The sequence below is a fragment of the Thalassophryne amazonica genome, chromosome 4, assembly GCF_902500255.1.
Source record: "Thalassophryne amazonica chromosome 4, fThaAma1.1, whole genome shotgun sequence".
Classification (NCBI taxonomy): Eukaryota; Metazoa; Chordata; class Actinopteri; order Batrachoidiformes; family Batrachoididae; genus Thalassophryne; species Thalassophryne amazonica.
Window position 1 is genome coordinate 62,908,461 of NC_047106.1, and position 14,734 is coordinate 62,923,194.

General features: G+C 41.0%; 1 protein-coding gene across 1 annotated transcript in view; it reads right to left on the reverse strand.

Moving 5' to 3' along the window:
* The window catches only part of kcnj5 (potassium inwardly rectifying channel subfamily J member 5), a 228,198-nt gene that overhangs the window by 78,052 nt on the left and 135,412 nt on the right, over window positions 1-14,734 (reverse strand). The window contains exon 3 of the mRNA XM_034168001.1: window positions 9,546-10,419. Coding sequence (XP_034023892.1) covers window positions 9,546-10,419 — 874 coding nt within the window. The remainder of the gene's footprint in view (window positions 1-9,545; window positions 10,420-14,734) is intronic.

Here is a 14,734-nt window from a genome sequence, read left to right on the forward strand (position 1 = left end):
AATGCAGAGTGGTGCATACAGAGCAAAAAGAGAAAGAAACAGTGCATCATGGGAACCCCCCAGCAGTCTACGTCTATAGCAGCATAACTAAGGGATGGTTCAGGGTCACCTGATCCAGCCCTAACTATAAGCTTTAGCAAAAAGGAAAGTTTTAAGCCTAATCTTAAAAGTAGAGAGGGTGTCTGTCTCCCTGATCTGAATTGGGAGCTGGTTCCACAGGAGAGGAGCCTGAAAGCTGAAGGCTCTGCCTCCCATTCTACTCTTACAAACCCTAGGAACTACAAGTAAGCCTGCAGTCTGAGAGCGAAGCGCTCTATTGGGGTGATATGGTACTACGAGGTCCCTAAGATAAGATGGGACCTGATTATTCAAAACCTTATAAGTAAGAAGAAGAATTTTAAATTCTATTCTAGAATTAACAGGAAGCCAATGAAGAGAGGCCAATATGGGTGAGATATGCTCTCTCCTTCTAGTCCCCGTCAGTACTCTAGCTGCAGCATTTTGAATTAACTGAAGGCATTTTAGGGAACTTTTAGGACAACCTGATAATAATGAATTACAATAGTCCAGCCTAGAGGAAATAAATGCATGAATTAGTTTTTCAGCATCACTCTGAGACAAGACCTTTCTGATTTTAGAGATATTGCGTAAATGCAAAAAAGCAGTCCTACATATTTGTTTAATATGCGCTTTGAATGACATATCCTGATCAAAAATGACTCCAAGATTTCTCACAGTATTACTAGAGCTCAGGGTAATGCCATCCAGAGTAAGGATCTGGTTAGACACCATGTTTCTAAGATTTGTGGGGCCAAGTACAATAACTTCAGTTTTATCTGAGTTTAAAAGCAGGAAATTAGAGGTCATCCATGTCTTTATGTCTGTAAGACAATCCTGCAGTTTAGCTAATTGGTGTGTGTCCTCTGGCTTCATGGATAGATAAAGCTGGGTATCATCTGCGTAACAATGAAAATTTAAGCAATACCGTCTAATAATACTGCCTAAGGGAAGCATGTATAAAGTGAATAAAATTGGTCCTAGCACAGAACCTTGTGGAACTCCATAATTAACTTTAGTCTGTGAAGAAGATTCCCCATTTACATGAACAAATTGTAATCTATTAGACAAATATGATTCAAACCACCGCAGCGCAGTGCCTTTAATACCTATGGCATGCTCTAATCTCTGTAATAAAATTTTATGGTCAACAGTATCAAAAGCAGCACTGAGGTCTAACAGAACAAGCACAGAGATGAGTCCACTGTCCGAGGCCATAAGAAGATCATTTGTAACCTTCACTAATGCTGTTTCTGTACTATGATGAATTCTAAAACCTGACTGAAACTCTTCAAATAGACCATTCCTCTGCAGATGATCAGTTAGCTGTTTTACAACTACCCTTTCAAGAATTTTTGAGAGAAAAGGAAGGTTGGAGATTGGCCTATAATTAGCTAAGATAGCTGGGTCAAGTGATGGCTTTTTAAGTAATGGTTTAATTACTGCCACCTTAAAAGCCTGTGGTACATAGCCAACTAACAAAGATAGATTGATCATATTTAAGATCGAAGCATTAAATAATGGTAGGGCTTCCTTGAGCAGCCTGGTAGGAATGGGGTCTAATAAACATGTTGATGGTTTGGATGAAGTAACTAATGAAAATAACTCAGACAGAACAATCGGAGAGAAAGAGTCTAACCAAATACCGGCATCACTGAAAGCAGCCAAAGATAACGATACGTCTTTGGGATGGTTATGAGTAATTTTTTCTCTAATAGTTAAAATTTTGTTAGCAAAGAAAGTCATGAAGTCATTACTAGTTAAAGTTAATGGAATACTCAGCTCAATAGAGCTCTGACTCTTTGTCAGCCTGGCTACAGTGCTGAAAAGAAACCTGGGGTTGTTCTTATTTTCTTCAATTAGTGATGAGTAGAAAGATGTCCTAGCTTTATGGAGGGCTTTTTTATAGAGCAACAGACTCTTTTTCCAGGCTAAGTGAAGATCTTCTAAATTAGTGAGACGCCATTTCCTCTCCAACTTACGGGTTATCTGCTTTAAGCTACGAGTTTGTGAGTTATACCACGGAGTCAGACACTTCTGATTTAAAGCTCTCTTTTTCAGAGGAGCTACAGCATCCAAAGTTGTCTTCAATGAGGATGTAAAACTATTGACGAGATACTCTATCTCCCTTACAGAGTTTAGGTAGCTACTCTGCACTGTGTTGGTATATGGCATTACAGAACATAAAGAAGGAATCATATCCTTAAACCTAGTTACAGCGCTTTCTGAAAGACTTCTAGTGTAATGAAACTTATTCCCCACTGCTGGGTAGTCCATCAGAGTAAATGTAAATGTTATTAAGAAATGATCAGACAGAAGGGAGTTTTCAGGGAATACTGTTAAGTCTTCTATTTCCATACCATAAGTCAGAACAAGATCTAAGATATGATTAAAGTGGTGGGTGGACTCATTTACTTTTTGAGCAAAGCCAATAGAGTCTAATAATAGATTAAATGCAGTGTTGAGGCTGTCATTCTCAGCATCTGTGTGGATGTTAAAATCGCCCACTATAATTATCTTATCTGAGCTAAGCACTAAGTCAGACAAAAGGTCTGAAAATTCACAGAGAAACTCACAGTAACGACCAGGTGGACGATAGATAATAACAAATAAAACTGGTTTTTGGGACTTCCAATTTGGATGGACAAGACTAAGAGACAAGCTTTCAAATGAATTAAAGCTCTGTCTGGGTTTTTGATTAATTAATAAGCTGGAATGGAAGATTGCTGCTAATCCTCCGCCCCGGCCCGTGCTACGAGCATTATGACAGTTAGTGTGACATCCTGCTGTAACCAGGTTTCTGTAAGGCAGAATAAATCAATATGTTGATCAATTATTATATCATTTACCAACAGGGACTTAGAAGAGAGAGACCTAATGTTTAATAGACCACATTTAACTGTTTTAGTCTGTGGTGCAGTTGAAGGTGCTATATTATTTTTTCTTTTTGAATTTTTATGCTTAAATAGATTTTTGCTGGTTATTGGTAGTCTGGGAGCAGGCACCGTCTCTACGGGGATGGGGTAATGAGGGGATGGCAGGGGGAGAGAAGCTGCAGAGAGGTGTGTAAGACTACAACTCTGCTTCCTGGTCCCAACCCTGGATAGTCACGGTTTGGAGGATTTAAGAAAATTGGCCAGATTTCTAGAAATGAGAGCTGCTCCATCCAAAGTGGGATGGATGCCGTCTCTCCTAACAAGACCAGGTTTTCCCCAGAAGCTTTGCCAATTATCTATGAAGCCCACCTCATTTTTTGGACACCACTCAGACAGCCAGCAATTCAAGGAGAACATGCGGCTAAACATGTCACTCCCGGTCTGATTGGGGAGGGGCCCAGAGAAAACTACAGAGTCCGACATTGTTTTTGCAAAGTTACACACCGATTTAATGTTAATTTTAGTGACCTCCGATTGGCGTAACCGGGTGTCATTACTGCCGACGTGAATTACAATCTTGCCAAATTTACGCTTAGCCTTAGCCAGCAGTTTCAAATTTCCTTCAATGTCGCCTGCTCTGGCCCCCGGAAGACAATTGACTATGGTTGCTGGTGTCGCTAACTTCACATTTCTCAAAACAGAGTCGCCAATAAACAGAGTTTGATCCTCGGCGGGTGTGTCGTCGAGTGGGGAAAAACGGTTAGAGATGTGAACGGGTTGGTGGTGTACACGGGGCTTCTGTTTAGGGCTACGCTTCCTCCTCACAGTCACCCAGTCGGCCTGCTTTCCCGGCTGCTCGGTATCTGCCAGGGGGGAACTAACGGCGGCTAAGCTACCTTGGTCCGCACCGACTACAGGGGCCTGGCTAGCTGTAGAATTTTCCACGGTGCGGAGCCGAGTCTCCAATTCGCCTAGCCTGGCCTCCAAAGCTACGAATAAGCTACACTTATTACAAGTACCATTACTGCTAAAGGAGGCCGAGGAATAACTAAACATTTCACACCCAGAGCAGAAAAGTGCGGGAGAGACAGGAGAAGCCGCCATGCTAAATCGGCTAAGAGCTAGTAGCTATGCTAAGCTAGCGGATTCCTAAAAACACGCAAAGTGAATAATGTGTAAATAATTTAGAGGTGATTCAGCAGAAGGAGTGCTTTAGTTAAGGCACGTAAAGATTACACTGGGAAACAAATCGTAATCTAGATAACTAGATCAATCTAACTGCGCAGATTAAACAGCTAACAGATACAGAAAAACACCGCTGTGCTCCGGAACAGGAAGTGATACAATACCGCAGTGAGAGCCAACCACCAGTAGAGGCAAGCCAGCCTTCGAACGCCTGGTTTTATCCCACCTGAAGTCCATCACCGACCCCCTCCTGGACCCCCTGCAGTTTGCCTACAGAGCCAACAGGTCTGTAGATGACGCCATAAACCTGGCCCTGCACTCCATCCTGCAGCACCTGGACTCCCCAGGAACCTACGCTAGGATCCTGTTTGTGGACTTCAGCTCTGCATTCAACACCATCCTTCCAGCTTTGCTCCAGGACAAGCTTTCTCTACTCCATGTGCCCAACTCCACCTGCAGGTGGATCACAGACTTCCTGACGGACCGGAGTCAGCGTGTGAGGCTGGGAAAGAATGTCTCGAACACTCGGGCTCTCAGCACAGGATCTCCACAGGGCTGTGTCCTTTCCCCTCTGCTCTTCTCCCTGTACACTAACTGCTGCACCTCCAGCCACGACTCTGTAAAGCTCATCAAGTTTGCGGACGACACCACCCTCATCGGACTCATTTCGGATGGGGATGAGTCTGCCTACAGGAGGGAGGTGGACCAGGTGGTGACCTGGTGCAGCAGCAACAACTTGGAGCTCAACGCCCAGAAAACAGTGGAGATGATCGTGGACTTCAGGAAAGCCACAGCCCCCCTGCCCTCCCTCGCCCTCACCAACAGCCCCATCACCACTGTGGTCTGTCACCGCTTCCTCGGCACCACCATCACCCAGGACCTCAAGTGGGAGTCAACCATCAGCTCCCTCATCAAGAAGGCCCAGCAGAGGATGTACTTCCTGCGGCAGCTGAAGAAGGCCAAGCTGCCTGTCCAGCTGATGGTGCAGTTCTACACGGCCATCATCGAGTCCATCCTCTGCTCCTCCATCACGGTGTGGTATGCCGGGGCCACAGCCAGGGACAGACACAGACTGCAGCGCATTGTGGCCTCTGCTGAGAAGGTGATCGGCTGTAGCCTTCCATCTCTCCACAACCTGCATGTCTCCAGGACTCTGGGCCGAGCAGGTCGGCTCACAGCTGACCCTTCTCACCCTGCACACAGTCTATTCAAAGCACTCCCCTCGGGCAGGAGGCTACGGTCCATCCGGACCAGAACCTCCCGCCATAAGAACAGTTTCTTCCCCTCTGCCGTTAGACTCATGAACACCTCATAACTCAGTCACCTTAAGCTTAACTCTGTCACTTTATCATTTTATCACGGGTCACTTTAGACAATGTACTTTGGTTTTTAATTGCACTCCTCCCACTGCACTGTTTTTTCTGTTTCTCTGTTTTTCTGTTGCACACAGCCTTTCATATTTCATATTTCTTTTTTTATCTTATATTTTATCTTATTTTGACACATATGTTATATTTTATCCTAGCATTTTATCTCTTCTTAATGTTGCACCATTGTACCGAAGCAAATTCCTAGTCTGTGAATCCTGTTCACTGGCAATGGCAATAAACTTCTTCTGATTCTGATTCTCTGATTCTGATACAGTTGCATGCAAAGTTTGGGCACCCCTGATAATTTTCATGATTTTCCTTTATAAATCATTGGTTGTCTGGATCAGAAATTTCAGGTAAATATATCATATAGCAGACAAACAGTGATATCTGAGAAGTGAAATGAAGTTTATAGGATTTACAGAAAGTGTGCAATACTTCTTTAAACAAAATTAGGCAGGTGCATAAATTTGGGCACCCCAACAGAAAAAAAATACTTCAATATTTAGTAGAACCTCCTTTTGCAGAAATAACAGCATCTAAATGCTTCCTGTAGCTTCCATTGAGACTCTGGATTCTGGTTGAAGGTATTTTGGACCATTCTTCTTAAAAAAAACATCTCAGGTTTGTTGGTTTCCAAGCATTGACAGCCCGCTTAAAATCACACCACATATTTTCAATAATATTCAGGTCTGGGGACTGAGATGGCCATTCCATTGTACTTGTTCTTCTGCATGAAATGCGTTAGTAGATTTTGAACAGTGTTTAGGGTCGTCTTGTTGAAAGATCCAGCCCCGGCGCAACTTCAACTTTGTCACTGATTCATGAACATTGTTCTCAAGAATCTGCTGATATTGACTGGAATCTATATGACCCTCAACTTTAACAAGATTCCCAGTACCTGCACTGGCCACACAGCCACACAGCATGATGGAACCACCTCTAAATTTTACTGTAGGTAGCAAGTGTTTTTCTTGGAATGCTGTGTTCTTTTTCAGCCATGCATACCGTCCCTTTTTATGTACAAATAACTCAATTTTAGTTTCATCAGTCCACAGCACCTTATTCCAAAAGGAAGCTGGCTTGTCCAAATGTGCTTTAGCATACCTCAAGTGACTCTGTTTGTGGTGTGTACACAGAAAAGGCTTCCTCTGCAGTACAGCATCTCCTCGTGCAAAGTGCACTGTATAGTTGAACGATGCAGAGACACTGTCTACAGCAAGATCATGTTGTAGGTCTTTGGAGCAGGTCTGTGGGTTGACTATGACTGTTCTCACCATTCTTCACTTCAGTTATTTGAGATATTTCTTGGCTTGCCACTTCAGGCTTTAACTAGTACTGTGCCAGTGGTCTTCCATTTCCTCACTATGTTCCTCACAGTGGAAACTGACAGATGAAATCTCTGAGATAGCTTTTTGCATCCTTCCCCTAAACCATGATGTTTTCAGGTCATTTGAGAGTTGTTTAGAGGCTTCCATGTTGCCACTCATTAGTAGAGATGCAAAGAGGGGAAACATTTGCAAATGGCCACCATAAATACCCTTTCTCATGATTGGATTCACCTGTGCAAGGAGGTCAGGGGTCAGTGAGCTTACCAAACTACTTTTGTGTTCCAATAATTAGTGCTAAACGTATTCAAATCAATAGAATGACAAGGGTGCCCAAATTTATGCACCTGTCCAATTTAGTTTAAATAATTATTGCATACTTTCTGTAAATACTAGAAACTTCAATTTTCATATATCAGTTTGTTTGTCTGCTATATGATATATTTAACTGAAATTTCTGATCCAGACAACCAATGATTTATAAAGGAAAATCATGAAAATTATCAGGGGTGCCCAAACCTTTGCATACAACTGTATTTCATTTTGCTTTCATTCTTGATGGTTTCTTATTGTATGCTTAGTTTTCGAAACATTAGCGTTTCATTTGACTTTCATCTAACTTCATTCAACGTCCCAAGTCCAACGTCTTGAATGAAGGTTGATGATATCTGAACAAATCAATAACCAAAACTTAGACGAGCTGAACAGAACAGCCTTGTATCGTTAATGATTTATCCATGTTTAGGATGAAAAAGCAACATTTTCATATAAAAATAATAGCGTTAAGAACGTTTTATCAACTACATTAACTATTTATGCACATTTCAACTGTTTGTGGCTCACCTGCGCGTGTGTGCGTATGCGCGCAATTTTATACCTGCTTTCAGTGATGTCATCGTGAATGTTTTGTTTTGATTTTGTTTAAAGCATTGAGGTTGACGTTCGCTTTGTTTTTCTTTTCGTTGTAAGTTCTGTTTGAGTTTGCTTCATTCACAGGCTTTTCGGTAATGGTAAAAGTGCAGGATCTTTCACCCACCTTTTCTTGACAATTTTTGACTTTTTATCCTTCGTCCAGCTTTCACCGTGTGCTGTGTGAGCAGGGCATAAGGAATATTCAACTAAATATTAGGTGTGCTCTGTAAATATTTTTGACTGTGTAATTTTGACAGCTTTTATTTCATAAAACCAGAAATACATGATACCTTAGGCACCTTTTAAAATTAAATATCTATGTTGTCCCATCATTCTATCCCAAAGAAAGAGCAGTTCAAAGGAATCAACAAAAGTCCAATATTGCCAAGACATTCATGTCCATGCTGACTGACCAAAAGTATATCATACAATTTATGTTTACACTAATTCAAAATATAAAAATAGGACTTTTACAGTACCATGTACACCATTTTTTTATACTATAGTATGTATGATAATGCAATTGTCAACTCTGCTGCACCAACAGCATTTATTTGACACCAAAATGTCACATATCCCTGAGAAAATTAAATATGCTGGAAAAAACCCCCATAACTTTAAAAAAAGTCATTCTGGCATCTTTGTTTCTTGGTGGAAATAAATCTCAACAGCATGTGTGTTTTGGGGAAGGGGTGGGGTGCCATGGTGGAATGTTGTGGTTAAAAACATATTGTACAGTTAGTTAACATCAACATCCACACTCAATTTTATTTGAAAGTAGAACTCATTACATTTTAGTAAGAGCCAAGAAAAGTCTAAATAGTTTAGTTGCAGTGTGTAATTTTCCATGTGACTAGCATGGCTTGTATGCCAATAATCTCATAGAGTTTGTGAGTGTATCCCTAGTCTTTCAGAAACGATGACTTTAGAACTAAGAATGCCAGCATCTTCTTATTTATCATGTCACAGGTTGGTATGTAAGAGATAAAGTGATTAACTTTTCATCAATACAGGTATTGTAGATTGCAGTTCAAATATTGAACTGCAATCTACATATGCCCATATTACTTAACCACCATGAATGACAAAGACCAAAAGGATGCATGGCCTGTGCAGCATATAGACATTAGTACATAGTACATTACGTCTATAGTTGTTAACTCCAAAAATCATCTCCACCATAATTGTCATTTTAATTGCAAATAGCTGCAGAGTTGGGCTGCACTCCAACCCTATAAGTTTGTCTGGCTGAACAAAATGTACAAGCTCGGAGCAGGTATTGCCTGTGATGTTTTCAGCAGTTGTAAGGGTGTCAGCACATCAGTAGTACAACTATTTTCAGCCAATAACAAAACATACATTCTTGTTTTAATTATTCTGACACAAGTAGAAAGTTCAGCATGTCATTCCATGTCCTCATGCATTTCAGTGAGGGTGCACATAAATGTTTTACCTTGCTGGGGTGGTAATACTCCCAGCTGGAATCAGTTATTATACTTGAGCCTATGTCTAGTCTACATAGGTGGTGAAAGTAGAGACTGGTGGAGTGGGAGGGGGTCTCGGAGAGTTCTACTTTGAGTTTTAAAATTTTCATGAGGCATCTGCTAGAAGGCAACCTACTGTATCTATCAAGGGTTGAAGAAAGTAATGCAGTTTGAATAATTTGCTAACTACTATTTTACTTTTACTTGGGCAGGTTTCTCAAATAGGAACTTTCGCTATAATGGAGGGATTTGATTTTTTTATAGCAATTGTACAATTATTCAAAAACAGATTTTCAGTACTCTACCCACTACTGATCCCCACCCATTTCATACCTGTGGCCTCGACCATGCCCTCAAGGATGACCACGATTTCAAATTCCTCCTTCTCCATTTGCACTAATGACATGTCCCAGAATGGGCTCTTCTCATTGATCTCATGGGAGATTATAAGCGGTGACACCAGGAACAGGCGGTCATCTCCAGTGTCAAAGCCAATGTTGATGTCAGTCTGGTTGAGTGGAATGAATTCCCCCTCCTTGGTCTGCTGTGAGCGTATGAGCTTTGCTCGGATTGAAGCTTCTACGATGTGAGAGTTCCTCAGGTCCCCCACCCGAAACATCAGGCACATCTTGTTATCTCGCACCGATATGACAGCATTGTGTGAGAACATGAGTGTCTCTGCACGGTTCTTTGGCTGTGAGATCTTGACAAACATGCAGCCCACCATCATAGCGTTGACAATTGAACCCAAGATGGCTTGTACCAAAAGCAGTATGATACCTTCAGGGCATTTTTCTGTGATTACACGATAACCATAACCAATGGTGGTCTCCGTTTCAATGGAGAACAGGAAGGCTGATACAAAACTGTTGAGATTCTCAACACAGGGGGTCCAACCCTCCTCGTCGGCATGCACCAGATCTCCACGGATCAGAGCAATCAGCCACCACAGGAAACCAAAGAAGAGCCAATTCACTACATATACCAAAGTAAAAATGAGCAGGCTGAGTCGCCAGCGTAGGTCCACCAGAGTGGTGAACAGGTCACTGAGGTAACGGTACGTCTCTTGCACATTTCCATGATGAACGTTGCACTTGCCATCCTTTTGCACATATCGCTGGCGTGGCTTCTTTAGCGGGTCAGAAATCAGATGTGTTCGCTCTGTCGAGATCTGGGCATCCCTCAAGTGTTTGGGAAGCTTCTTCACCTGCATTTTTGAGGAAAAGCAAAGAGAGATGAACAGGAAAAGAGGTAAAGAAAGGGTCAAAGATATAAAAAAAAATGACAAAAGTAGCAATTTAATTTCTGCACTATTGTATATTTTACAGTCACTATATTTTTTTTCCTTCAGACCTCTTTTTATTGTAATTTTCCTCTACCTGTATTGAGTTTCCTGTCAAATGTACAGTACATTTAAGACATTTATATGATTTTCTCTGCAAAACCATTCTGCCATGTCCTGCTGTGGGAGCACCAAATAAAAGTAAGGTCCCATATAAACTCAGTGCACAGCGCTACACAGCAATGACCTTGGGGTGGGGGGTGGGGGGGTTACCATGTGTGTATTTATAACAGATGGACGAGGGAGTGGAAGAATGCAACATAAGGTCACACAGGTCTTCGTGCTGGCCCGGCTCCAGCAAGGCGATGCGGCTCTGCAGCTGTGCCCTGCATCCTTCCCTACCTGTAGTATCCCCCTCATGCCTGATTGGACCTGGATGACCAAGGAAACATACTTTCTATTTGGGTTTTGATGACTACGTGTAATGCTCAACTATGACTAGCTAGTCCCCAACTAGTCCAATAATTTTCTTTTTGATGACAAGTTGGGTAATTCAGATTTTCCTACACAGCTGTCAAAAAACATACAAGGTTCTCTTGCAGAGATGGTTTCACTGAGGACAAACATCAAGCAGAAACCAACAAAGGCCAACATCCATCATCAGCCAGCACTTTCTTCACTTAAGGGCTTTGAATAAATATCTTCTCATAGTACCATATTGTTTCCATGTAATTCATTGTGTTGATGCAATGTTTTCAAATTGTACTTCCATATTTACCTGAGGCCATCAAATATGGTCATCGGGTATTGCGAAGGCTTTGAGACTCTCTGTCTGTCTGTCTGTCTGTGCTCAGCGTAGGTCCAGTCCCATTACTGCCACAGTGTTCAAATTAACAAGGAAAATTCTTGGGACACAGACCTTGGACAAGTTCAAAGATGGCTAACTTTGACCTATTTTAAGACCTTAAAAAGTCACATTCTCTTTCAATCTTTTCAGTTTAGTTTTTGAGTGGTGGGGTGACAGCCAGTCAGAGTCAAGTTTTACTGTGACGTCACAGTCTGGCTGCTAGCTGCAAACTCGTTTCTGCGTAAATATAACATAAAACCTGAAAACGCTGTTTTTGGAACCTAATCACACACTCAGAAGTGATTAAAAAGACATTTACACATTTGACTCAAAGCTAACTTCAGCTCTTTTCAAAAGCTCATGTTCATATATTATGTAAAAGCTAGCTACAAATAAACACTTCTAAAACTGAAAATGATGTTTTTGTAACCTGATAACACACCTATTTTAATATATATATATATATATATATATATATATATATATATATATGTATGTATATGTATATATATATATATATATATATATATATATATATATATATATATATATATATGTATATATATATATATATATATATATATATATATATATGTGTGTGTGTGTGTGTGTGTGTGTGTATGTGTGTGTAGAGAGAGAGAGAGAGAGAGTGAGTTTCTGCATCATTACTGAACATGTACAACCCCAAATGGTAAATGGACTGCATTTATATAGCGCTTTTCCATCTGCATCAGATGCTTAAGGTGCTTTACAAATAATAACCCCGATTAGAGGGTGCTGCCATACAAGGCACTCACTACACACCGGGAGCAATAGGGGATTAAAGACCTTGCCCAAGGGCCCTTAGTGACTTTCCAGTCAGGCTTTGATTTGAACCGAGGATCTTCTGGTCTCAAGCCCAACGCCTTAACCACTAGACCAATTCCAGTGAATTTGGGAAGTTGTGTAAAATGTAAATAAAAACAGAATACAATGATTTGCAAATCCTCTTCAACCTATATTCAATTGAACACACCACAAAGACAAGATATTTAATGTTCAAACTGATAGACCTTTTTGTTTTTGTGCAAATATTTGCTCATTTTGAAATGGATGCCTACATGTTTCAAAAAAGGAGGGACAGTGGTATGTTTACCACTGTGTTACATCACCTTTCCTTCTACAAGTAACAACTGCAAATTATAAAAAACACAATGTTCATACAGCTGAGGAAATTTTAGCATAGCGTTATATGTTTAAATTGAATTCAGTATGGGGTTTTCCTATTTAGATTTGATTGTCAAGATTAGCCATTGATTAATCAAACAGAATTTGCATTTTTGGATAGACAAAAGTCACAACGTAAAAAGAAAATGAGTGAAGAAATGGCAGATTTTCAGAATAAAACGTGGGCAGCTTTAGCGTCTAACTGGAAAACCATCTTAATGCACATTTCTAGACTCTGTGGAAGTGGGTTTAGGTAGTTGTCAAGTGGTCATCTCCTCCACTCCTCCACCCAATAAAATTATTGTGTCCAAGCTTCACCACTTCAAACCTGTCAGGATACCAGGTCCCCTGTTTCCCCAACAAGAAAGTGAAAGATGCTCATTTTTTGTGCCTGGTCTGGTTTGTGCAGCCTAAAAAAAAAAAAAAAAAGAAAAACAAAAAAGAATTCAGTGCTGCAGAGCTGGTGCACTTAAGTCAGGCAGAATATTTTCTCCTGGTATTGCATCTATCCTTCTTTTACTCTCAAAAAACAATGCAAAGTTGGACTTGCTTCTGGCAATGCACACTAAGACTGAGCTCATTAGTTACTGTTTTTGTCCATGGAGAAATATAACAACAAGCTAGCAGGTTTTGGCATCGTTTTCCTTGTGACAATTAACTCGATGGGTTATGAGAGCAACCACACTCAGTACACAGTCAGATGCTGATAATTTAATCACTGACCAAGAAAATTGCCCAGTTTCTGCTCATTCATTCTTGGCTGGGTCTTTTCTCGAGCTCTCAGGTTCAAAATTATAATTCCCCAAATAAAGGTTATGCACCGAGTATGTAAACAGATAGCTACGTACTTCTATTCTCTACACATTACACAAAGCTTGATGGCACAAGGCCAGGACAGCTGACTAACTAAAGCGCATGGTCTAAAGTGCATAGAGCAAGTGCATTTGGAGCCTGTCCAGGTCCACTATGCTTTTTGCATGGTGCATAATAAATCTGAGGACAAAGTCGGGCGCCTGGAGCAAATGGGTTGTATTTCATCACTTTAATTAGTTAGGGGCATGTATTTGTGTTTAACATTCTTTGCAGAAGATAAAAGGTCCAAGTCTTCAGGGTCCTGGTGCTTCCTTTTGTGCATGGCTGTGAGACTTGTATGTTAACCAGTGACCTAAGGTGATGATTGAAAGCCTTTGACAAAAGATCTCTTTGGATAATTTCTGCCATCACTGGAATGACTTTATGTGAAATGAACAGTTACTAAGAAGCCTCAGACGAGTCTTGCATTGGATGGAACTTGCATTGAATGTAATGTTAGCTGTGACGTTTTGGTCATTTCGTGTGTTTCTCTGGGCATGAGGCAGTACACAGGTGCCACAATGTTGAGGATCACAGCAACAGAAAAAGGCCAGGGAATGCCAATGTACCACACTACCAAAGAACTGAATTGGAAACAAATTTAAATAACACAATGCTAAAATACCCTCAACCATATGAGCATTGTGTTCTTTATAGGGGAGGTGATGGTCTAGTGGTTAAGGTGTTGGGCTTGAGTCCAGAAGATCATGGGTTCAAATCCCCACCTGACTGGAAAATCACTAAGGGCCCTTGGGCAAGGCCTTTAATCCGCTATTGCTCCCAGTGTGTAGTGAGCGCCTTGTATGGCAGCACCCTGACATCGGGGTGAATGTGAGGCATAATTGTAAAGTGCTTTGAGCGTCTGATGCAGAGGGAAAAGCGCTATATAAATGCAGTCCATTTACCATTTATAATTTGTAGTTGTTTAATTAATTATTAAGATGATATTGTCTTACGTACAATTTGTACATATTCAATAAAGCCCCTCTATCAATCAATTAATCAAAAACAATCAAGAAATATTTGTAGATCACCCTCTGTGCATTTGCACGTATTAATGAGCCTCCACCAGCCCTTCAGCAGCTCGCTTCCACTCACCCTACAATAGCTGGTTTCCACCATTCTTGCAGCAGCTACCCTCCACCAGCCCTGTTACAACTAGCTGCACTCAGCCATTTAATTTCATCATGGTAAAGGTAGTGCTTGCTCTTCTGGCTCTTGTTTCTCTGGCCGAAAGCAATGCTTTCCTTAGCCGGCAATCAATTCACCCTATTGAGGTTTCAAATCATGCAAAGTCTTCCAAGATCCCAAGGTATAGGCATAATTCTGCTCAAC